Below are 25633 nucleotides of genomic sequence, written 5' to 3' on the forward strand. Positions count from 1 at the left end.
CATGCCATTTCAGGTGAACATTTTATTTCTTTAAATGCAAATAGAAATATAGAAGAGTCTATTAAAATCAAATTCAACAAAATGTAATACAATTTGCATCGTACGTAAGAGGCTGCTTCGGCGTTTAACTATCGCGACAACAAACGAGACGTGACGTCACACAACACGGAAGTACAGTATACAGTTTGAAGTCCACAGCAAATAATTATTGAGCATAGGTCATGTTATATTGCGCTTTTTATTTCAATTTACAATGCTAGTTTGAGCAGCAAGTGGCGAGTCTTTCATAACGTTTCCAATTCATGTGTCTCACTTCTATACCGTGTGTTCACCGAATGCGTGAGTTTATTTTAAAGCTGGCTAGCGAGCTAATTCGCTCATCCTGTTTCTGGTGTTTACTCGACTCAATACATTAGCCAAATTCTATAGGCTACATTATTTTTGTAGTATTTTGGAGACTAAATAAAAGCAAATTGTCCAATTAGCGCGACTATGCGTCTAACGAACTTCTGAGACCAATTTATGTGACATACAGGTTTTACATGAGCCGTTAATTTTTCTGTTAATGAAGCAACTGGCTAAAGTCAAGATTCCTTGTGAGTAGTAATACCTAAGTGTATAATGTGTGACTTTGCAGTGTGTGTCTATGTTTACCTTTATTTTTTTCCACTCAATTTATAGAATGACAGATTTTGAACCTTCAGTAAAGAGAGTCCGGACTGTAACCCCAACGTCCGCATCAAAATCATCAATCGAAGGTAATCTACGCATTTTCAAAAAAGTGAAATACATTTAAAACTAATCATATTTTTTCTTCTGCAGACTCAACATGATCTAATCTCAGCGATAATGGGACATAACTAGATCAAGAACAACACAAGAAAAGAACAACACAAAGATGACTTCAGGGACAAAGGCTAACGTTGATAGTTTGCGAGGCGTCAAGACCAAAAATTCCCATCGAAGGATTGTCGCCAGGCAGCAAATTTCCAAAAACACTCTGGAAAGATGGTTATTGAAACCCACCCCAAACACAAGCTCATCTGAAGTGATGGATGAAGATTGCCCTCAAAGCCCCCGCGATATCTCTCACTGTGGTCACAATGAGATATCGGACTCAGATGAAGACACCCAACGTCTCTCACCTCAAGACCTGAATTGCGGCCTTGTCCCCACCCTGTTGATGGATTCAGAAGGTCAACACATGCTCCAATCTGGCAGTTCAGAGAGACAGGAAGTGGCATCAGGCTCCACGAGCACGGGGTGCTTCCTCAAAGCAAAAATAACAGACTTCTTTTTCGGGACTTCGTCCGCAGGCTCCATACAAGACGAGCATGATACGTGCATTGAAATACAGGACACGGATGAGGAAGATGATCCCACCTGGCTCGGGACGCCAATCGACGAGCTGCGAAGGATGCCCCAATGCGGCAGACCGCTTCCTCCGCTGAAGGATTTACCTGGTGTCCATACTGTGATGATAAGGGTTTGAGATGCTACTTCATCATATCAGGGCTGCAGCTAACAATTATTTGAGTCATTGATTAAGCTGTCAACTAACAGGGCCATTATTTCAAAAACCTGTTTTGATTTCCATCCTTTTATTTACAAACAGGACATTTCATTTCCAAATTGATATTGAAAAAAAAATGATGTTTTGGTTTCTGTTTTGGTCACGGTGTCAGATAATCGGCAAAAATTGTTGTCATTGCTTCCAAAGTAGAATCAGATTTTTAAAAATGTTTTATTTTGAGCCAACAAAAAGATAATCTGTTTTCAGTGGACTAAAAATACCTGACTATATTATTCAAGACTGAGCATTTAGACGACAATACGTCTCTAAACGATTGATCGATAATGAAAATTAATTAGCAGTTACCTCAGTTACTGCCTTGTGGCTTGTATAAAGGAGCTGTTGATTTCAGTGAATTAATTAACTGATTAAATAAATTAATGTGTTTAGTAATCAATCATAGGATCCCACTTTTCCACCCCTTTTTTTAGGTTTTTTAAGTTGACATTGTAAAAAACACATTTTTAATCATTTTGCTGCTGTTTTGAGCTGTAACACTAGAAAATCTGCAAAAATGTTGATAATTTATTACCAAAGTAAATATAGATGTTTACAAATGTCTAATTTGAATTATTCACAAAGGCAATCAGTCTGGTTTAATGGAGGATTGCATAAATCTGAAGATATTTACTTTTCAAAGGCTGGAATTCTGAGCATTTGGACAATATTAATTCTCAACTCGCCAATAATCATCGATTAATTTGGTAGTCAGTTATTTGTGAATTAATTGATTAATTTGTACACTGTTACATGATTTCCTCCTGAGGTCCAGGCAATACATTTGTGTCCATTGTAATAGACATTGGGTCTCAGGAGGATGTATTCAGCGTTTGCGTGGGATTTTAGAAGGAAACTAAACCGAATCTCATTTTTTTTGTGTGTGTGTAAATACTGTTTATTATTATTTTTATTATTTTTAATGTGTGTTCTCTTTCCCTGTTATCTACAGACTGACCGTGTTGCCCATTCAACTGTTCCATATCCTGCCACATTTCACGATACCTGGGATGATGTCCATGTTAAAATGCCATGTTCAAGCTGGAACCTTTTTCCTGTGCAAGATGAGGTAATATCACGCTTATCCAGCTATACGTTCTTTTTCTGAAACATCGTTCTTCATGAGGGTCGTAGGTTAGCTAGATCCTATTCTGGCTAATTTTGGGCACGATTTTGTATACACTCTAAACTGGTGGGCCCTTCAGGTCCTTTGTACTTGATATTGTGTTTTTACAACTAGTTTGTAAAACGGATTTTGCAAGGCTCTTATATTGCTGCTTTCACAGGAAACACGAGAACTCCAAAACAAGAGTCGGTGGGAGCTGATTAAACGGACTTTGACGGGAAGAATCCGAAGCACTCCAGAACTAAAGGCAAGTTATTTCCCAACGTGCTGTTGTTGTTGTCATTACCATATTACGCCTTTAGGTGGCGTCCTTATTCTGTTAAATCAGACCTACTCACACGTTAAATGAATAAAGAATTATTGCGAGTTTTTTTTTGTTTACTTTTTTATGTATTGCAGGATGCAATATTGAAATACTGCGCTTCTACTGCCAAGAAGTGGGACTTCACTGCATTGCATATGTACTGTACTAAGGTAAAGCATATACTGTATTAACGGTACAGAAAATGTATCATTCAATGAAGCTTGCTAGATTATGTGTCATTCCTGTGAGGGAATTTAAGTTGTTATTGCAGCGATATTCACATATTCACTTGCATTTATATTATACAGCCTATTTAACACATTTAAAACATTTGAGCCTTTTCAAAGGATACTTTTAATTTCAGCCGTAAAAAGGTATTTCGTCACTAATGTATTTGTTATTTTTCATGTACGATTATTACCTTAAAAAAAGGACAGAAAAATGAATCATATGCTCAGGACTTTGATGACAACCAATCAAGGCTCACCTGTTATCATGTGACGTTCACAAGTTGAGTAATGATTGGTCTTTACCTGAGCACACGTTATGTCCTTTTCAGTGGACACCAACTGGCAAAATTGTGTAAATGTAATTTAGCTATACAACTGATCATAGACAAACTCTGCATTTCTTATTACTGAAAATGACTGAACAAGTTTAGCATCTATTTATTACGTATTTACAAAAGAATAACTAGCCTATTTTACACGACAAACTTTTTTTTTTCAAGGGGGTGCATCTGGATAGACAAAGCAATGCACATATTTTTGTCTAGCTTGTCCTGTCCTGTGCACACAGTTGCACATGTTAATTTGATCCCAGGCAGATTTAGTTGCACAAAACATAGGAAATGCATTTAAGCCTATTTCAGCAGTAAATTGTCACTTTGACCTTCTGAAATAAGACTAAATGTGTTCAACAACACAAGACATGACGAGACCGGCTGAAAACATCTGTCCCTCCATTTTTTTTTTAATCACTTGTCCTCAATAGGATTAAAAGTAAGATGGAGTTTTTCTGGGAGGGCTAAATAAAAGTTTTTGAATAGCATAATTATCTTGGTAAAGGCATAATTAATGAGTGCATTTAATTCTCTTATGGCCTCCAGTTTTTTTAACAGTTAAAAGGTCAACAAAATAATCACCTAAACCCACTCATAGAAGTTTGATCGACATACATGTCAGTGTTTTTTCCGAACCCCTCTTAAAGGCCATTCATCATGTGAAGATTTGACGTACCCCTGCGCCCTCCTCCTCCTTTTTTTTGTGTGTGCGTCACTGCGTGTAGAGAACCAGTAAGGGCTGAATCGACTGTCTGGTTGTGGAGGCGGTGGGAATATTCCATTTGTTCACGCAGACAGGCTAGGTGATAGGAGAAATCTCTCCTGAGCTTGTAAACATGAGAAATCTTAAGAAGTCATATTCTCTCTCTAAAAAAATCTCACACATTACGTTTTGATGCAAAAAAAACAAACAAACTTATTTTTCCCTCCTTGCTGATGCGGTGATGAAAAATGTGTTGCTGCCAATCTTTGAGGGGATGGGGGGGAGGGGGTAATGGATTTTGTACAAGAAGAATGTTGCCACCCTTCACTTGCAATGTGGGTGTGTGCAGTAATAATTTCTTCTCTTGCCCAAAAGGTCACGTTTGGTTACTTGTCAGGAAGGAAAATGGCTGACATTAGGAAACACTTTACCCCGCCCCTTTTCTAGTGTTGAATCAATCGGGCGTCACATGCACGGCATAAATTATTTTAGAATGGGGGGTAAAATCCACAGTCTTGACAGCTTTTGAGCCATGCAAAATTTGCAAATGTTCATGGACTTTTGATGCCATCTCTTCGGCTTAATTGCTGACATTTTATTAAAACTGTATGTTACTCTGCAGCTTTAGATATGCTATGTATATATATATTAGAGTTTAATTTTACCATCACTTTCACAATTTTTATTACTTTTTTAGTGTCTTTGTTAACATTATTATAAGCAGTCCAGAATCAGTGTTTATCTAAAACATCGCTAATGTGCTGCTATCAAAGGTCTACACGATTTAGTTGAAATGTCAATTTTTTTGCATTAAATAAGACCAGGATATATCATTTTTAAACGTATTCATCATTATCATCATCACCATTAATATGACCCGTGGAACATAAAAGTCGACCAAAAGCATGTTGGGAAATGTATTATGGTGCAATGAAACTATAATTGGCCATATTTCTCTATAGGTTTTTTGCTGCAAATACAACACAGTTAATTCTCAAAAGAGCACCAGGAACTTTAGTTAAGCATTGAATAGCCAATAATACATCTGAAGTTTATGTAGGGTTAATCAGAGGCACTTTAAATTATGGAAAGTGGGTGTCAACTCCCACTTTACATGGCTTTGAGATTGTTTCTTTATAAACACTGTCTCATGCTGGTTATACGCAGTTTTAAGTTTGTGCAACCAACTTATCACATTTTAAAAAGCTTTTAAACTATACTGTAAAAAAAGAAAAAGTTTACAACATTACATGCAATATATAAATAAAATGTTGATTAAATGTGACATAGTCACTAGCTAAATAAAAATATTGAGTTTATGAAAAATCAAAACATTCTAAATGTGAAAATAGTACTAATAAATTTAAACTTAGTTAATTCCCTAGTTTTCCAATCAAAGCTACTACTCATGTTAAATGGGTAATTATTAAGGGCCAAGAAAGAAAATCATTTCAGCATCTAGTTCTCATTTTTATAACACAAAACACAGGTGTGTAGACTTTGAACAACTAGCATAACTCATTCTGAAAGTCCCGGGCAGATGAGATCTCTAGCTTTATAAATAACAGTTATTATAATTGCATAGGTTCTAGTATTATCCAAAGTCTAATCAGTAAGGTTTTTCTATCTACATTTGTGTCTAAGACTGAAGCAGGATGCATTTGAGTGTCAGAGGGAAGCCGACATGAGTGGCACAGAGTGACGGGCCCGGCGTCTCTCTTGAATATTCATCTCAGCGCAGACACTCTTCACGCATAACAAAAGCTGTTGACGGACAGTTTTCCTTGGCCGTATTTACGAGCCTGCGTATGTGTTATTTGCGCAGGCAGCCAAGCAGATTGTTTTACCGCTTGGACCTGTGGGGAATAGAAACAGAAGGCACATACACACACACACTGGTTCATGCAACCCTCTTGACTATGTTGTCAGTTTGGCGTGATGTACAGGCCTGACTCAGTCCAGCTGATTTGATGCACGGCCTGGCCCTGATTTAAAAGGGCCCGTACAGGCTCGGTTCCATCCGAGCCAAGTGACTTCATTCATCACATTGAACTCTTTTATGACAGAATTTAGTCAGGCTTCCTTTGCCATAGTACAAATGTCCCGAGCTCCTCGGCCTGGCAAGTCCTCCGCAAGCCAGTGCCGTTAGCATTCGCACCCCCACACCACTGGAAGGAGTTTTTAATGACTTGGCTGAGCGTAGCGCTACTGATGAGATCGCTTCGTGATTGATCTTCTTGACATTTGTTTGAGAGTAAATATGTCATATTTAATAAGACATGTCCCCTTATTTGGTTGTTACTCTCTTGGTTTTAATATGATCTCGAAATTTTGGACTTCACTATTTTAACATGTAAATGATTGATTTGAATTTAGCTGAATTGTTGGCTTTTTAGAGAGATAAATACAAATGTTGTGGAAGTGCAATGCTACCTGGATTAACTCATTCACTGCAATTGATGGCTATAGACGTCAAAGATTTTAATGGGGCTGGCAGTGAATGGCAGCTCTTTGAGGCTATTCAGGCATCCTGCCAAGAAATTACAGCAAAACAAAAACACACACTTGTTTTTTTTTTTAAACTCATTTACTGCCATTGACTGAAATAGTAACCAACGATCCATTTGACTGTGCTGTCTTAACATGCAAAGTATTTATTTGAATTCAGGTGATTTATTGGCTTGTTAGCCATTATATTTAAAAGTTGTTGTTCCTGCCAGCCCAGTCAAAGAGGATTTTTTACATTTAAAGTCATGAATAGAAGTGAATGTTAAATATAACTTGAGTGGTTAAGATTTTTGGGAAGGGAAACGTTTTTGCAAAAGTAAATTAAATGTAATCCAATTCTGCAAAGTCAATAAATACTTATTCTTTTAAATGTACACTGTCTTTAAACAGGGTGGTGCATGATATTTTAAAACGTTGAATTTTTATTGTCTTAGTAGTTGTTAGGACGTTATTAAAAAAAAAAACTCAATTATACTACTTAAATGATTGATCACTTGAAATTTATGGTAACTGCCGTTTGCAATAATTATTTTGGACAGTTACTTATTTTACTTATTTATTTTGGATGCAGATTCTTTTTTTTTTTTTTTTACTTAGTCCAGTTTGTTAATACTGTCTCTTTTATTCTTGTTAAAAAATACAGTGATCATTTCTGTAAATATTTATTTACACATTTTAAAGGGAAGTCATCAAAAATAATCTTCACAATAATATGTTCTATGTAATCCCAGTAGTTTAAACGTGAAATTTTAATTAATGTTTAGTGTGTGGAATATTAATTAAGCAATAAAATCACCTGTCTATCTATTTTAGGGGGCGGCCACTTTGCGATTTGCTTTTGACTGAAAAGGACGTCAGTGTTGCTTCGGGCTGTGGTCACGACGACTCACAGCTCACGTGTTTTGGGATTTTGGTCATTTGATGTTTGCAAGCTGAGTTGTGGTTGGTCGTTACTTGAGCCCTGGCAACTGTTCATTTGACAACAAGTGGCAAAATGGCCACCCTCTGAGATGGATAAAAATGTTTGATTTTGCTTTTTAATTCACATTCCACAAACAGAATCTTAATCATCATGCCATGTTTAGACAAATGGTGATGCATGGAACGTATCTTAAAAAAAGCTTCCCTAAAAGCTGCTGTAGCCTTTGTAAAATCAAACATTTATTCTCATACTTGGCTAATAATGTCACATGTGTTTCATGGCAAGGCAACAAACATAAACAGATATTTTCTCTTTTGCTCTCTCTCTCTCCAAGGTCCTGGAGCCTGCCGCCACCGAACATCTGTTTGGCTCCCTGTTGCCAAAGCTGGTGCAATTAGCGCTGAGGGCGTCGGAGCTGTGCACCAAGGTAACAGTCATCACTAACCAGCGAATTCACTTGAGCGCCAAAGAGGCAGCATCCATGCACCGCAATGGCCGCCAATTGACCCCAAGGGGTCACACACAGCATGACAGAAAATCCCAAACGACACTAAAAGTGTGAAGTCAAGGATCCTAGTTATTGACGGGCGCTCTTTATGGGCATTATGGACCAATTTGTGCATCTGAGGGGATTTCAAAATGATAATTCCTTAATTACATTTACATAAGAATGTTTCTAGCTGGGTTGATTAAACATTAAATTTATCATCAAACCCTCTTTCACACTGCCAGTAAGTGATAGCATTTTTCCATCTATTTTCGAGTGTTTTTGTATACAGCACAAGGAGACACACACCTAATTTACTTCCATCCTTACTGTTTTCATATTCATGGATTGAAAGTGTTTTTCAGACAAACACAGGTATTACTTTAATTATGCTACCTCATAGGACTGAAACACTTATCAAATTCAAATTGACATCAGTTTTCATCAGAAACTCCAGAAGGTTCACTGTATTACCTCATCAATTGTATTTTTGACTGGTCTGCCTAATGTCGATGCACAGCTGTATAAAATTCACAAAATAAACATTTGCAAAGCAGTCACTCTAACACATTTTAGCAATAAGTTGCTTTGAGTTCCAATTAATTTGCTCTTAATTTGAAAATACAAGCATACTGTTTTTGTAATGGCATTCAAAATCATTAAATTTAATTTGCTGATACCTGCTGAAACCCTAATATAATCACACATAGCCACTGATGTCTTTTCTGTGGTACATGGCCCCCCATATGAGATCCATTGGGCTTGACAAGTTCAGAGGATGTCAAGTCAAATATTTTTTTTACAATTATATTCCTACATTTGGATTAATATTGCGTTTGTGGAATCTGAATTAATCTATCTCAGGTTGCATCCATTTTGTCCCTTCTTGCTGACTCAAATTGACTTCACAGTTGCTTGGATCATGACCAATCGTGACTCAATGAGTTTGAGCATGTGACATTTCATTTTAATTTTATGTCAGTTTTCTTTACATTACTATAAGACTAACATAGGAGACCAATACATTTAAATTTGAAATTGCTTGTGGTGATACAAGTAACTTTACTGCTTGTAAAATATATGTGAAAAAGACCTTTAAAAAAAAAAAAATCAGTGCATATTAAATCACAATGTTGAGGAAACCACTAACCACTTTCGTTTTGAAATATTTTTTGAAATTGTTCAGCCCTACTGCTGTGTGATACATTATCGTTTATTTCAATTAAATATACAGATTGTATTTACATTGCTGCTGCAGGAAACGGGGAAACGTTTCCCTGGTTCTGCAAATTAACATAAAATCTGTGAAAGAGGCTTGTCTATGTGCCTATAGGTCCGAACAACAGAATTCCCTCTACAGCTTTACTTACTTTCTATATTTGAGGCCCCCTGATTGTAACTATGATTCAAGAGGCGGATGAAAGCGGCGCCAAATTAGGGCTCTTCCGCGACATCCTTCAACATCTCATTTGGCAAATGGACGAAACAAATGATTTTGACCTTCCTCTGCGGTCATGCCGCTCTGCTCCGTATTTTCCAGCCCATCCCGCTTCTAAAGAGGGGCACCAGCCACTCCATCAGCATGTCGCAGGAGCAGGTGGCCTGTTTGCTCGCCAACGCCTTCTTTTGCACCTTCCCACGCCGCAATTCTCGACGCAGCGAGTACGGCAACTACCCGGACATCAACTTCTTCAGGTAATGCTGAAGCACAGTACTGTAGCTGGCTTGAAGATGTCATGCAAACTAAGTCCGTACATCACCGCTCAGACAAGCCCCCACAATCTCTTATGGCATTGCGGTGTAATTACCTAAATGGAGGAGAAAATTAGATTAGCATCGAGTCAGATGGAGAACGCCGCTGGCTGTTTAGTAGAAGACTGTGACAGTGTGCAGTGGCATCGCTTTTTCATTCATATCAAGATTTTTTTTTTTTTTATATATGTAAGCTAACAAACCTTGTGCTTATCAATTGATACTCGGAAAATGTATTTATCATTTTGAACCTATTGTTGTTTCTTGAAATTTAGAGCAGTGATTATTATATACAGGTATGTGAGATTTTACCAGGCTTTCTGCAGCTCTCAGCAAATTTAATTTCATGCTTTTAATGCAGTGACAGGAACAGTACATTTTTATTTTCAAATTAAGAGCAAATGACCTGGAACATGAAGCACCTTACTCATAAATTGTTTTTCATTGACTTCTCTTGTTCTCGTTTTTTCAGCAGACGAATTAGAAATCAAAACAGATGATGTAACTGGAGTTGCTGAGTAAATTATGCCTAGAGATACCACTATAAATGACAAATAGCTTTATTTAAAGTCTTGTTTTCAGTTTTTTTTCATCCAAAAGTGCTATGTGTACATTAGGTGGTTCTATGTTGAAAACATATTTCACAGGAGGTACATCATTGGGAAAATGTTGAAAAGAATTGATTTAGAGAAATGAAAATAAATATAGCTGGTATCATTTTAAACTTGTGGTCAAAACTTTCTTAGGTGTACACCATTCTTTTTCAAAGCTCTTTTGGTACGCCCCAACATCCATGCTATTAGTTAGCCTGCATTTGGTGTTTCCTGTTAAGTTAAATTCTGCCACCATAAAACAATCGTCTAAATCTTGCTCTACTCACAATAAAAAATAGATAATCAAAAAAAAGTACCGGTAATTGCTTTTATCAACAGAGCAGATCCCATAGTTTTTGTTGTTTTATGTTCACTGAGTTTAAGTGATGATTAGTAATGGTTTTAGGTGACTTTTGAGGCATATCCTTTCCAGGGAATTTTGACTCGAAATTGCACAACTTTTGTGGTTTCACTTCATATTATATAAATCTATATGAACTGTACATTCCCCTCAGACCATATTTCCTTCTGTCATCACTTAAAAGCTCGCGCTCACCAGCAAGTCAAGTCAAAGACATTTTACCTTCAGGATTGTTCGACAGAATTCTTGCTACCGGCTTCCAGTGGAAACACAAAATGAGACTCTGATGAATGAGATTCCTTGTCCCCCCCCCGAGGGGCTTTCAGAGTATCAAGCTTTTGTCATTTCATTCCCCTTTCTCTCATGAAAACAGGAGTGAGACAGCGTCTTTAATGTGCATTCAAAATTTGCCACTAGCAGCTTTGTGAATATTAGTTGTCAGGAAAACGGGGTTGACCTCACGCTTCCTTGCTTTAAAAGCAAATCATGACGTCTTAATGTATCCCCAAGGAAGAGGCACGATCTCCAGCTATTTTTTTTTTTTGTATGTGAGTGAGAGTGCTACAAAGTGGTACAAGTGAAGGCAAGCCTGAGGCAACTCCATTGTGGCCAAAGCGACCCAACATAATCGGCGGGTGACTGAAAGTAGAGCCTGAGTGAGGGCTGAACTAATTCAGATCAAACATTAAAGCATGACTGAATTCACGTGGACACAGTGGACGACTCCTATCTCTAATCCCCGCTTACTGTATTCAGTTGTGATGCCACAAACAACCCCATTGCTTAAAAATAGGATTTTTGGTTTTAAAAGAATTAACAGTCGGATGAAGTACAATACAAAGGTTTTGTCAAAGATGCTCATTTTGGATTGACGCTGTCGAGCAATGACGACTAAAATGTTTAATATCTTAAAAAAAAAAAAAACTACTTTCACATTTAATATAGTTAGGGCCAGATGATATTGCCAAAAAATAAAATTTCAATTTTTTTTTCTTTAATCATTTTGGACGAAAGAAATGAACCCAAAAAAATTTATGTGAAGGTTTTATTAAAAAAAAAAAAAAAAAGATTCCGTAGAAAATATTCACACACAAATAAAATCAGTTTTAACGGAAACTTAATTTTCACAGTTTATGCTTCATGGGGTAGTCCATTCATTTTGCCATTTTTAGAGGTAAAAAGTGAATCATTTGTCTGTAATTAATTTAACAATTAAATGATTTTTCACGTACAATAAATACCTTTAAAAACACATTTTTCTACTGTCAACTGAAAATGACATCTCCTGTGCTCAAGACTCGGGTAACAACTAATCATTGCACTCTTGTTGCTCTTGTGATACTCATAAGAAGAACCGTGATTGATTGGACATTAATCAATGTCATTTTACATTTTTAAGAATCCAGACATTCAATCCCAGGGATTTATTTATTTATTTGTTTGTTTGTTTTTTATTTTTCAAATATTTTCAATTGTTAGGCTGAATGTGTTCTAAAATGGCTGGCACTAAAAGAGTTGATTATAGACAAAATATAAACTTTTACCGCTAAAAAATTCTAATCAACTGTACCATATCTTTAAATTTCACTATTAAGTAGTCAGTATCTTTTGTAAACTTGTCTAGTAGACCACCCACCAAGCATTCTACCACTAGCAAAATCTTGGATTTCACAATTTCATATCTTAAGTTTTTAAAATGGTTAATTAATCAAATTAATTTGAGTCATTGGCAACCCATAGTTATAAATAGAACAAATAAATACAGTACTTCATTAAATCTGACATTTTTCTCCCTTCCAGGCTGTTTCAGGGGTCTTCATCCAGTAAGATTGAGAAGTTAAAAACGCTAATGTGCTACTTCAAAAGTGTCACAGAACAGAGTAAGTTTAATTTGCACCATTAATATGCTTTTTTTTTTTTTTTTTTTAATACACAAAGACAAATGTATTCCCTCCATTTTGTGCTTTTCAGAGCCCACTGGATTGGTCACATTTACACGAAAAAGCCTTGATAATCTTCCAGATTGGGAATGGTGTATACTTCATTGATTTTTCAGCATTTTAATATAAGCTACTTTATTCGATACAATAACTATTTTTTTTTTTTTGTTTGTTTTAGCTCAGAGACCCTGCTCACAAGGCTGTACATTGCATCCGAAGGCACCATTGAGGATGATGGTTTTGGAATGCTTCAGGTAAGATGGAGGCATAGAATAGAGCAACCTTTTTTCAATAATTTACTCCTTTTGAGATATTTTTTTTCTTTTGCCAAGTACCCTCCAGCGCAGAGCATTTTTGGTTGGGGGAAAAAACAACTTAAAACAGAATACTGTGCCATCTTTGTTGTTATTAATTTTTAGAACTACATTTGTAGTTGTATCGCTAGGTGTATTTTATTCAGCAACTCCAGGAGATCGACAAAATAAAAGAATCTCTTTTATTTCTTACTTGTTTACTTGAACAGAAAATAGTGTCACGAATGACATTGAGTATCTGTGTAAAACTGAACAAAGTCACTATAACACATTTTAGTCAAAAGGTGCTTCGTGTTTAACAATTAATTTGCTCTTCATTTGAAAAGAAAAATGTTCTGTTTCTCTCAAGGTGATAAAATTTGATTGCCATTTTGCCCCTTGCTGTCGAATGAAAATGACAGTGGCAGAGGTAATGACCATTCATGGCCCAGCTTGCAAATGTCACATGACCAAACACAGAAAATACATGATTGGTGATTTATTGTTTAGATTAGCCCTTGAGCAACAGCGATGTCCTTTTCACTTGACAACAAGTGGCAAAATGGTCTCTTCCCGCGTTCTGTGTCAGAGATGCATTTAGATAGCGAAATGGGGCAAGTGACCGGGATCGCTGTGTAAAAAAGCTCCAGTCCCTACGTTCTGCAGCTTTTCCTCCAAATTGCTTACTGCTGCGGAAATGGCATCCAAAAGGGTGTGTCGGGGCTGGGGTCGAGGCCTCCGAGCCCGCTCCGCTTTCCACATCAGCCGCACTTCCTGCTCTCTTGTCAGGATGGCCCACTCTGCCTTTCACCTTTTGTTTGCCTTCCGTCGCCACCAGCTGACAGCTGACGAGCGCTCATGACCAGCCCCCGGGATCGGTGCAGCCCAGATTGATGTCCGCTCCGCCGGGGGCGGGGACGGGGTAGGCTGGTGCGCTGACAGCCTGTCAAAGTAGACTTTGCTGGCCTGGCTGCCTGTCCTCAGAATTGAGTGACCAGTTTGAGAACATCCGCCCCGAAACGGACGGTGACGGTGGTTGCTCCTGCCTGTCTGCAGGGCAATGAGCAACAACTGACAGTCTTCAAATTGAGAATCATATCTTCCGCATGGCTGCTTTCTTACTTGTGTATGTCTGGGGTGGTCCTACTTAAAATACTACAAAAGACATCAAATGCTCCACTCAGCAGTGGATTTCTTAGCACCTTTGGGCTCAAGTGCTACCTTTTCAATTGAGTTGTAAGGATTTTTGTCACAAATATGGATTTGCAAGACCAATATGTCTCTTTTGAGGTGTGATTAGTGGCTTTTTGGTTTTCAGGTAGATTTTGCCAATAAATTTGTGGGAGGTGGAGTCACCAGCTCAGGCCTAGTTCAAGAGGAGATCCGTTTCCTCATCAACCCTGAGCTTATCGTGTCCCGCCTCTTCACTGAAGCTCTAGATCATGATGAGTGTCTGATCATAACAGGTGAGAAGTTCAGCTCATTGTTCCCACCTTTACCCTGAGGGTTATGTTAAAAAAAAAAAAATCACAATAAGTGTTATCTATTAAAAGATCTGTCTTTTTTGCTCATTGTATAAGTTTTTTGTTTATCATTTGTTTTTTATTATACTGTTTTTCCAGTTTGTATAGATATTTTAGATATTAGCTATTTTCTCATATAATTTATACATATATTAATATTTGTTTTAAAGCAGGAAAACCTCTCACCACACAGTATAATTTTCTAAGGTTTTTCATTAGCAATCAGGACACAAATCACAATGTGTGTTCATGCTTTAAAAGAGGACATCAAAAATATCAACAAAGTAGTGCAGCCAAGAAAGGTGAACCGTGTTATAGCGATGGGACACGGTACGATGATTTAAAAGAAAAACGACACAAAATAATACTTTTATCCTACTGAACATACTGTTTGCGTCCATCATAAGACAGAAGAACCTGTTGCAGGCCTTCCGTTGACCCTATCTTGCCTCAACAAGGGCTTCAATAATAACTTGGTTGTCTGCTGGGAGCCTGATTGGTGGGGCGGAGATGGAGCTTGACTGATTGTACTGCTGAGTAATTCCCACTAACTGTCCTTCAGGATTGAGTGGCGGCAACAGGGCAAGCATGCTTCAGGACAAATCGACAGCAGCCCTAACAAGCACAAAACTCGGAAAGTCCCAGCATGCGATCATCAGCCTCCTGCTGAGACTGCAATTTTTGTTTACTCTTTTTCAGACTTTGACGTAATCAATCGTTTATTTTAAGGCACAGCCATTTATAAGCACCAAAAGCGTCATCGTCACAAGTCCCCATTCGAGCCATGGCGTTCCCCTCAGGAAGTCACCTTCTAGTTTCTCCTGCTCTTGCTCTCTTGCCTCCACTTAACTTGATTACAGGAGCTGGCAATTAAATATAACTGGAAGTCCTACCCAAGACCTGCTCCACTAATGGACTCTCCCATTCCATCATTTTTATTAAACCTTGCCTCGTATCTCACTTGTCACTGCTACGGCATGCGAGCTGTAGCTACATTGTGGCCATGCAGTAAATCATATTATCCCGTGATGCTTTTTGGCACACATAGGAGGAAATGTAATGGCTCTTGCTGCCACAGTGAAATCTGCAAAAGTGTTCAGGCCTAATTGAATTGATTCTTAAGATTAGATTAGATCCAATTCTTCGGTCAAAAATATTACCATCATACCAAGGAGCTGCATGATTCTCTCAATTGCATCAGTATTTGGTTAAAAAATGGTTTGCAACCTATTTTCAGTAATGTAGAGTCATTAAAAAAAAAAAAAGATGCTGTTTTGTGTTGGAAAGAAAAAAAGACTTCAGTGTGCTGTACCAATAATTTATGAGATTTTAAATTCCTTTTTTTTGTATTTCAAACTATTGGAAAAAAATATGAAAAAATAACTTTATATTACACTTTAAAACTCATTGCTGCTGCAAGGTTTTGTACATGTCATAAAATTGGTCATGTAAAAACATACATTGTTATAAATCATGAATAACGTGAATATCTTTTTTGTTTGTTTTTATGAACTTCCAGTATATTTTCCTGAAATATTTATATAATTTAATAATTAGTTTTTAAGGATTTCCGCATGGTTGCTACTTTTTATATATATACAAATATTTTGAAATCTCATTTACCTCCTGGAGTGACTTCACGTATCACCATTTGAGAACCACTTTTTCAAATGCTTAAAATATCATATATTAACATGTTTACGTGTTTATGAAGAACTATTTTTCTTTGTTGTTGTGAATTGCTGCATTGCTGCTCATCAGAAGGAGCAGCACAATGTATTAAATAGCAGCATTAAATCATGTTGCACAAATGTTTTAAATGGTTACATTTTACCTATTCAGTTTTATTTATTTATTTTTATAAATTGTAATGTTATAGACTTATTTTTCCTCAACTTTTTTCACTGCCACCCCAGTCGAACTGTTTTTTTATGTCTATAGCTGCCAATGGCAGTAAATGAGGTTAAAAAAAACCACAATCCTAAAACTTTCTGTCTAATGGGAGGAGCGTGCGACATTAGATTTGTCATTCTTTGTCATTTTAATTTCTCCTTGCTTATGCCAGTTGTTTTGCGGGCCACATTAAGTAATGTGGTTGGCCGAATTTTTCCCGCAGGCCTTGCGCTCAAGAGATTCGCTCCACCTCCCCGATGCGCTCTACTTACAGATGAAGCCCCCACTGCTAATCACTCGCTTTATCCACTGCAGTGCGAAGAGTGTCTCAGCGAGTGCTCTCGACAGCCAGCGTCCTAATGAGCTCTAATGAGAACTCAGCCCTTATGTTTTAACCATGACCGCTTCAGATAACATTTGTCCGTCTTCTTTATCACTCAGGTGAATGTGGGATTTGGGCCCTAGCGTTCAGTACCACATTAAGAAACAAAAATATTCAAATAATACCGTGTCTGCTTTTACTTTGCAGGTACACAGCGGTACAGTAAATACACTGGTTACGCGCAGACTTACAAATTTGTCGGGAGCCAACAGGACAACACACCCAGGTATTTAACTAAATTCACACAACGGAATGACGCCTAAGCACTATTTTTAGCCTGTATTTCACATGCTAGCAGTGGTGACATGTTTGTGATTTAAGTCCGCTCGTGTGACCTTGGCCCAGACTGAAATGCGCCAACAAGTGCGTGAATGGATTACTGTGAAGCTGCAATTGTGAAAGATTTATGGTTGTAAATTAAACCTGTCTCTTTATTATTCCATGTACAACATATATATCACCTAAAATATTCAATCCGTCGTGCTTCTTCTTTTCTAATACTAAAACCAGTGTTATGCATGCTAAATCACATTTTATTCATGAATGTAACTTGTGATGGGGTGTCATAGGCTACATAATTTCCTTATAATTTAATAAGAAATATATTAAAAAAATAAAATAAATAAATTAGGTTTGTTGCCAAAATCAATATTTGAATAACACCTATTACGTCATATTTCACGACAGAAACAGCCTATACTGTATTTCATAACAACTATTGGCTAGGAGCATGTCATTTAGATAATTAGAAAAAAAAGGGTTTTTTTTCTTAACAACTTGTTTTTTTATTTTTCCTAAATGCTTTAATTTACAAATAATGTAGCCATAACAGAAAGAAGTTAGGTTCCTCAGTATTGATAATAAAAAAGTAAGTGTTTAATTTTAAATGTGTTTTTTGTATTGTATATTTTAAAAATGTGAGTGTTGTCTATACTTTTGTGTGATCAATTTTTGCCCGTTCTGCTACAAAGTTTTGATGTAACTAGAAATGTCATTGTTTGAACCACTCTATCACTAGCCATATAAAAGGTGACAAATGACATCTAAATGACAATTTAGATGTGACCAGTTTATTACTAACCAAACGTTCGTTTCAGAGACAACTGGCAAAGAAGATGCACAGAAATTGTAGCGATTGACGCGATCCCATTCAAGAACTACATGGAACAATTTCATCCAGAGGCAATTGACCGGGAGCTCAATAAGGTTTGTTTTGGATTCATATTATTTGAAACTTTGGCTGTTCACTTATTATATGTGTTCTATCTGTGCTGCTGTACAAAAAATTAACTAATTCACTGCCATTGATGGTTAAATAAATCAAAGAACAATTTTAAATGAGCTGCCAAAAATGAGTTGAAATTCATATAACTCCTTCCCTGCCAGTTATTTACAGCCTTTCTGAATTGGTCCTGTCAGAGAAATATATAAAGAAGATCTAGACAAACCCAAATGCCAGACTGTAAAATAGTAAACTCAGACCAGCCATGATTGACCTTTTTTTTTTTACTCGCAAGGGACAGCAAAGCTCACACGTCCGTGTTTGCTCCTGAGTCTGTCAGTGATCCGCTGCCCCGTTTGCCTTTTTTTAAATTCAGCAAAGCATTGCACAATAAAGACATAACAAAAGCCCAACCGCAGATAGCCATACGTCACTGCTTTAATCCAACAGCTGGGGTAAAGTTCTTGTTCACACTTTTCTGCTTCGACAGCTCTGTCTAAGGAAAGGGGTGAGATGGATAAGGACTGCATAGATGGATTGCAGTACATGCTGTTCTAAATAGGAAATAAACACATAATGGTAACAGCTTAATGTATGATTTTTTTCACAGGTACCTGGAACTGAATGCTTGGACTTAAAAACATATAAATATGTCTTTGGGATTGAATGTAGTAGTAGTATGGTAAAAAAGTGATTTTCACCATTTTGATGCATGTTAGTTTCAGTAAGATCATAAGCAGCATCACTAGCACATTGGCTGATGTTTATGTTTGTCAATGTAAATATTTGAGATGAGAAGCACGTGTTGCAAACAGATGGGACAATAACGTGTACAGAATATACCGCAGCCTATCACTGAGCATTAATACACTTAAGATGGTTAATCTTCATACGATATAAACATTTTTGGAAAAAAAAAGAAATATTGCGCCTTTGTATGCAGCGAATCAGTTTGGCGGTGCGGTCCATTTGTAATGGGAAATGAAGACATTGGCGTTGTCAAGTCTGCCATCAGACGGCTTGGGGGGTGTTTGACAGGCCTCAAGGGTTTGAGGAATGCACATGCATAAGGATCAATCCCTTATGGAATACCCTACTTCCAGGGTAGATGCTTGACAGATTTATGAACGGTCAAAGGAGTGATGTGGCAGGGTTGTATGTTGCCTATATGCTTAGAAGCCTGGTGTGAGAAGCAATGTGCTGAAGTCAACCCACTATTTGCAATGGGCTGTGTCAGCCACTCATGGTGCTTCCATCCGTGGCTGTGGAAGTATAATGACATACGCTTGATATATGATAGAAATGTATGTTAAGCCAGGCCAACTAACCTGTATGTGCTCATGCATTGAATGACTTGTCAAGCGCAAGCCTGCAGGCAAATAGAATGACTTTTTAGAATTGCTGCATACTGTACTCAATTTGCATTGCATTCAGCGCAAGAGGAATGTTCTCATCAAACCTCCCGTTGACCTGTAACTGGAAGGTGACCCCAAGAAAGACTGGAGCCTCAATGATTGGTTTATGTATTATATCCAAATCTTCATGTTAGTGTTTGGTACATCAGCTGTTCCTATAAGAATATACTGTAGAATTATTTTATATGAATATAAATGTGTTAAGTTGAATGATAAATTATTGTCTTTTACATTTTTAAGAGTCTACACATTCAATTCCAGGTACATTTATTAAAAAATAAAATTCAAGTTAAGGACAAAGTCCTTTATTACATTTTTCTGAACATGTTCTAGTGATTTAAGAGGTTCTTTTTTTTTTTTAAGTTAAAATAACATCTCCCAAACCCCTAGCGGATTTGAAATTATGGTAAAATGTACTCGCATTTCTTGTGAAATTTTATAAATAATCATACAAACATGTTGCAACTGACTGCTGAAGACAGATTAGGATTTGTGTTTTTATACCTTTGTAAAAATAATGTTTAATAACTTGAAAAAGCTTGAACTATGTGTTTCGCATTATATTCACTTTCCTACTATTTTATAATTGATGCAATGTCATTAGCCCCAAAGCATAAGGGCCCAGATCATTTAACCTTAAAAATATCAACTAACAAAATCAATCAAATTGCCTCAATTCCACTTTGCATTGTCGACCTTTTTGACTGTGAATCAGGTGTCAAAATCAAGGCTCAGGGGCCAATTGCGGTCCACCACAACATTTTATGTGGCCCGTGAAACTAAACTCGTTTGTCAACTTTCATGATACCAAAAATTGAAATTGTTATATGGGATAAATAATAGCATTCATATTTTGAAGTTTTCTTTTGTTTATTTTTTTTTTTACTTTTTAGTAATCGGCGTGTACCGATACCAGGTATTGGTATGATAGGTCAAGGTATCGGAACCCGCGACAGCAGCCGGCAGTGTTGGCCACCTGCTTTTGTCCGTTTTATAATCAGGAACTTGACAATTCCATTTAGAAGAAAGAAGAAAATTTACTGTAATTTCTTGCAGGTTTAGTTTTAAAAATATGTATAGATATATGCAAGTCTGTCATTAAAATTATGGTTTTTTTTTCAAGGGTGTCATGTATCAAAAGTTCCAATTATATCAGTACTTGTTATTAGTACAGGTGACTCCTCAAAACTTGAGTACTCCTACTGGTATTGGTCTGAAAAAAGTAACACTAAATTTCAAAAACCAGATTTCAAAACCAGCCATTGATTTGGTGTGAATTAGTAAAGATACGATAAGATGACTGAACATCCATTTTCCATAATAATGGCCCAGTCAGTTCATTCGCATTCGCCAAATGTTAAGGAGCCTTAAGGGTGAAATGTTCCAGGCAAAATTGGAGTATTCTGCTTGTGTATATTATTTTCTAAGATGTCAACCGTTTGACTATATTTCAGGCCTACTGTGGCTTTGACCGACCCGGGGAGCACAGCGACAACCTTTCCGCTGTGGCCACGGGAAACTGGGGCTGCGGGTATTTCGGAGGTGATGCTCGTCTTAAAGGCAAGTCGTGACGCAACGCGCCTCAAAATCTGTCCTCGCCGATTGTCTTCCTGCATATAGAAGGCAATAAATGTCAGCCTGAGCGGCTCCAGCGCTGGAGTGCGGTCATTTGTCTTGCGGGAATACATTCATTTACTTATGGCCTATTCGTTGCCATCCTCCTATTGATCAAGTGACAGCGCTAATACGGTTCATTAATAGTGAAATTGATCGCCAGCACTAGTCCATCAATCCGCTCCTTGCTCTTCTGCCTCGGCTTTCCGTTTGGAGGAGAGCGGCTGCTACAATCTGCTGTAATGCAAGCACATCTCTACGCATATTTATTAATAATGTGGCGTGACCTGTATCATCTACTGTCTGCTTAATGATACACCTCCCGGTGAAATCTTTGTAATTGTGCTCTACCTTGCTTTCCTGTCGGATAATCTAATTGGGTGATAATTGAAGAAAATGTTTAGCTTTAGGCAAATTCTCAACTGTAAATTGGGTACCTCGTTTTGTAGGCATGCTTAATTTAATAAGATCCCAGGCTGACATTGTCAGAGTGGCACTGTTAACAATTTATTGTTATACTCAACTGTATCATATTGTTAGCTTTTATAAAAAATAAAATAATAAGGTAATCTAGCTAATGACTTGGCCGCTGAATGTATTTTCAGTCTCTTTAAATATTTACTTCTCAGTGGGGGTTAAAACCATTCCCCAGTCAACCCCACTTTGCCAATGAGACAGCTTAATTTTGTGGTACCATTCATTATCAGTTGAATATATGACAACAGTACCTGTTTATGCCAATTATTTTGTCTTAATAACTGATAGTACAGGTTTGAACTTAATCAAACCCTTCATTCAAAAACAGGACTTTTTTTTTAATTGACAGTGCAGAAAAGGCAGTAATGTGTGTGTTTTTTAATGATTCGTTTCCTGTTTTGGTCGGTAAAAAAACGGCTAAAATATAAACACAAAAATGTCTTATTTTGATTCAACACAATGATTATTAGTCTCCTTTCAATGAAGACTCAAAAAATCTTACAATATTGACTGTTAAGAAGCAAAAATTCTGAGGATTTGAACTGATTCTGTCTGGATTTGAACTGTTTTAGGTCTGTCAACAATCCGGTTGTTTTCAAATAGGGTTTTGAGAACCCCTTTGAGTAGGGTAAGGCATCTCAGTGAGCTTTTAACAAGGTTTCAGCTCAACTAATTTAATGCTTTTTAATGCAGTGACAGGAACAGTAAGGTTTTCTTTTTACATTAAGAGCAAATTCATTGGAACATAATACAGTTGATTTTTAAATTGTATTCTAGATTTACACATTGTCATTGTTGACGCAATTTTTCTGACAGCTGTCAGAAATAAAACAAAACCACAATCTGTCTTCGGGAGTTGCTGAATACAGTCTATTTAGAGATACCATTACAAATGTTGTTTCAAAGTTTATTAAATGAGACAGGGATGGCCCAGGACTATTTATTTGTTTGTTTGTTGGGGGTACTTGGCTGAAAAAATATTTCACATGGGGTATATAATATAAAAAGGTTCACAACCAGTGACACGATCAATTATCGAGTATATTTATCTATTAATTTGATTAATTGTGCCTGTGAAATTATGCAAGTTATTTCAAACTTTCTGAACATGTACTTGTAGCCGAGCCTTGACGCCAACTTCCTTTCTTCCCAACCCAGCGCTGCTCCAGATGCTGGCAGCTGCCGAGGCGGGACGCGACGTGGCTTATTTCACCTTCGGAGACAGCCAGCTCGTGACAGATGTCCACAACATGCACACGTTCCTCACGCGGAGGCACATCACTGTTGGTGAGGGGCTCGCCGTGGCGTTCCACCTCCGTCTTTTTATATGCAACTTTGCTTTTTCTCACATGGAATATTGCACTTTTTTGGAGGGGTGGGGGGGACTTTGCAGAACCCCACCAAGTCTGAACACTCCTAAAGAAATCCACCTGACTCATTTGATTGAAATTATGATGACCATCTGGGCTATACTTTTAGTGGTGCTGGTAATGTGCTCAAGTCACAACTCTCACTTAGTCCCAATTTAAGCAGACTGCAAAAATCAAATTCAGCACTTCTTACCCCAAACATAATTAAATATCTACCCTTGTGTAAGGCACTTTGATGCACTTGTTTTTTTTTTTTTTTAGATTGTTGTAACACATATAAACACTTCATATTGCTTTTTCTTTTGTTAATGATAAAAAGGATTCAGAATTAGGTATCCTTGTGTTTATAGATGTGTAATATGGCCAGTGGTCGAGAGGGGAGGGCATGAAAGGTTTTCTCTTTCCTATGGGGCTTGGCAAAATATGATAGAGAAGCACTGTACTAAAATGATGGGACTTTGTGATTATGAAGGAGGAAGAACTGTAGTACTTCCTGGTTCATTATACATATCCAGGCTTCTACCGTTTATTTAGGGTTGGTATTAAGACAGTCATTAGTACTGTTTCTGTATCTTTTGACACATTCAAGCTACCCTGTAGTGCTGAGAATATTCCAGTAAATTCTCTTGTGTTTGGCAATTAACTGCTTTCTTGCTGAGATAAAATGGACACAAGAGTGGACACAAATGAATAGGCTGGGTCTCAGGTATACGTTACACTGTTTGAAATACTGCATCTATCCACATTTATGTCTGGCTTTTCAACAAATTTCAATACTTTCTGGGTACACTCAAGACATAGTTGTAGGCATCAATTTTGTAAGTTTGTGTGAACATGGATCTGCCTTTAAGAGGCGGGTCCTAGTAGGACATTGGCAAGTTCGCATGTTTATTTGTTTGTTTGCCCCCACTTAGGGGCACATTTATCATAAGTAGAATGTAAAAAAAATCATTAAAAAACTCTTGCAGAGTGCTCTACTCCTGCTAACAAACTAATCAGCCAACACACACACACAAAAAAAACTTAACCTCTCCTTTCAAGTTCATGCTTGGTGGCGGTAAACATTAACAACCTGCTTTTATTCCTGTCACAGGAGAGGTGTACGATCTCATAGTCCAGTACCATAGTGATGTGTGCAAAGGCTGCAGCAATCGGCGCCCTGACGTCAGCCTCTACTCCTTCATCTACAGACAGGTCGGCTCCTCCCCGTCTAGCGACTGACTCCCTCCAACGATGATTTTTACTGTCAGGTGACCCGTGAGTCACCGTGCCTTTGGAATGAGAAAACTGGCATCCGCAATTGAAAACCATCTCACTTTGCCTTTGAAACACTTTTAGCTAATAACAGTTGTTAACACCAAACAGAACAGCAGGAGGTGATTACTGCGAAAGGTTTAGATGCTGTGTATTTTGCTGCTAATTTTGCAGTACAACAAGTGTGTTTTTAGAAGCAAAGTTTTCCATCCGTTTTGTGTCATAGTTCCTTTTTTTTTTTTTAAACACCCACACAAAACTGACCTAATTGAATTGGCTGTCAGAAATCGAGTTAGAGGCATTGGGAAAGCTTGGGGGTCATCTCAGGGAATTAAAAAAAAAGATGGACTTGAAGAGGAGAGAAAATGTTCATGCATTTAGATTGTATTCATGATGGATTCTTAATTTGTAGAAGAACACGAACTGAATAATAACCGCCATGTATTGTTTGTATTTTAAGTTGACACATTTTTTTCCCATTTGATTAATAAATGACAGCTTTTCCTGTCCTGTGGCTGTGAGCAGGCAAGTGTGCTTCCTCCCCATTTATCCTTTAATAAGGTCATCCTCTTCTTATATAAACTGTACATGACACTTCATTAAATAAGGAGCGGGTCACGGAAGAGTCATTCAAAGGTAAGCGCCGGGCAGTGCGAATAACACAACTTCATTGAGGTAAGTAGACATGACGCTTAAGATATTTTGCAGATTTTGTGAAAGGTAGTAAGAAAGTTGTGATGCAGATGGAGACAGGTACCAGATGGTTGAGAGAGAATTATTCAGAAAAGAGGGACCACCCATTGAGGTTAGTGCAGTTTAAAATTGTTATAAGTTAATAGCATAAGAGTGGTTACTCGATTCTGCTTCTGTGAGCCGAGGAGCAATTCTGAATATCCGAAAGGGATCCAAGAACACGCAAAGGCTGCGATAATCTGGTCACCAGGTTCAGGTTAATCATATATGACTGTTGTGTATCCACTCTGCAACTGTCGATTTATAAGGTTAATTTTGGGTAACTTTAAAATAAATTGAATTTCTTGTAAATAAAAGTGATCAACAGTCAAACATTTTTGCCTATTTTCTATTGAACTGCCGACCAAATCAGCTAAATTTTGTTTGCATTTTTTTTATTGTCAAATTTTTTGATAAAGAAATGGAAACTAGAACTAAAATATCTGATAAAATACATTACTCAATTATTAAAACAATCATCAGTTACAGCCCTAAACTCATTGTACATTTTACTACACCTGAGCAGTCACAACACCTCAACAGTCTGTATAGTAAGGTGTTTTTTTTTCCAGAAATAATGACCATGATATTAAATAACAATATTTTCTTATATTAAAAAAACGACCATGT

The 25633-nt window shown here is 37.3% G+C and overlaps 1 protein-coding gene across 1 annotated transcript; it reads left to right on the top strand.

Annotated features, from left to right (window-relative positions):
• Positions 1-161: 161 nt before the first annotated feature.
• Positions 162-24792, top strand: LOC148409431 (poly(ADP-ribose) glycohydrolase). The gene is made up of 17 exons (XM_088439854.1): positions 162-596; positions 682-758; positions 823-1486; positions 2523-2639; positions 2857-2943; positions 3096-3170; positions 8030-8122; positions 9723-9877; positions 12689-12768; positions 12860-12920; positions 13007-13082; positions 14440-14587; positions 17067-17145; positions 18017-18125; positions 21011-21116; positions 22806-22934; positions 24111-24792. Exons 3-17 carry the CDS (start codon positions 899-901, stop codon positions 24236-24238), a joined length of 2031 nt encoding a protein of 676 aa, XP_088295980.1. The 5' UTR covers positions 162-596; positions 682-758; positions 823-898; the 3' UTR covers positions 24239-24792.
• Positions 24793-25633: the final 841 nt, after the last annotated feature.

The sequence above is a fragment of the Hippichthys cyanospilos genome, chromosome 17 (assembly GCF_059441005.1).
Source record: "Hippichthys cyanospilos isolate Australia breed blue-spotted pipefish chromosome 17, RoL_Hcya_1.0, whole genome shotgun sequence".
Taxonomy (NCBI): domain Eukaryota; kingdom Metazoa; phylum Chordata; class Actinopteri; order Syngnathiformes; family Syngnathidae; genus Hippichthys; species Hippichthys cyanospilos.

Coding starts and splice junctions, on each gene's coding strand:
- LOC148409431 (XM_088439854.1), top strand. CDS start 899: ATGACTTCAGGGACAAAGGCTAACGTTGATAGTTTGCGAGGCGTCAAG. Junction 13,083..14,439: donor ATGGTTTTGGAATGCTTCAG/GTAAGATGGAGG, acceptor TTTGGTTTTCAG/GTAGATTTTGCCAATAAATT. Junction 18,126..21,010: donor TTGACCGGGAGCTCAATAAG/GTTTGTTTTGGA, acceptor ACTATATTTCAG/GCCTACTGTGGCTTTGACCG.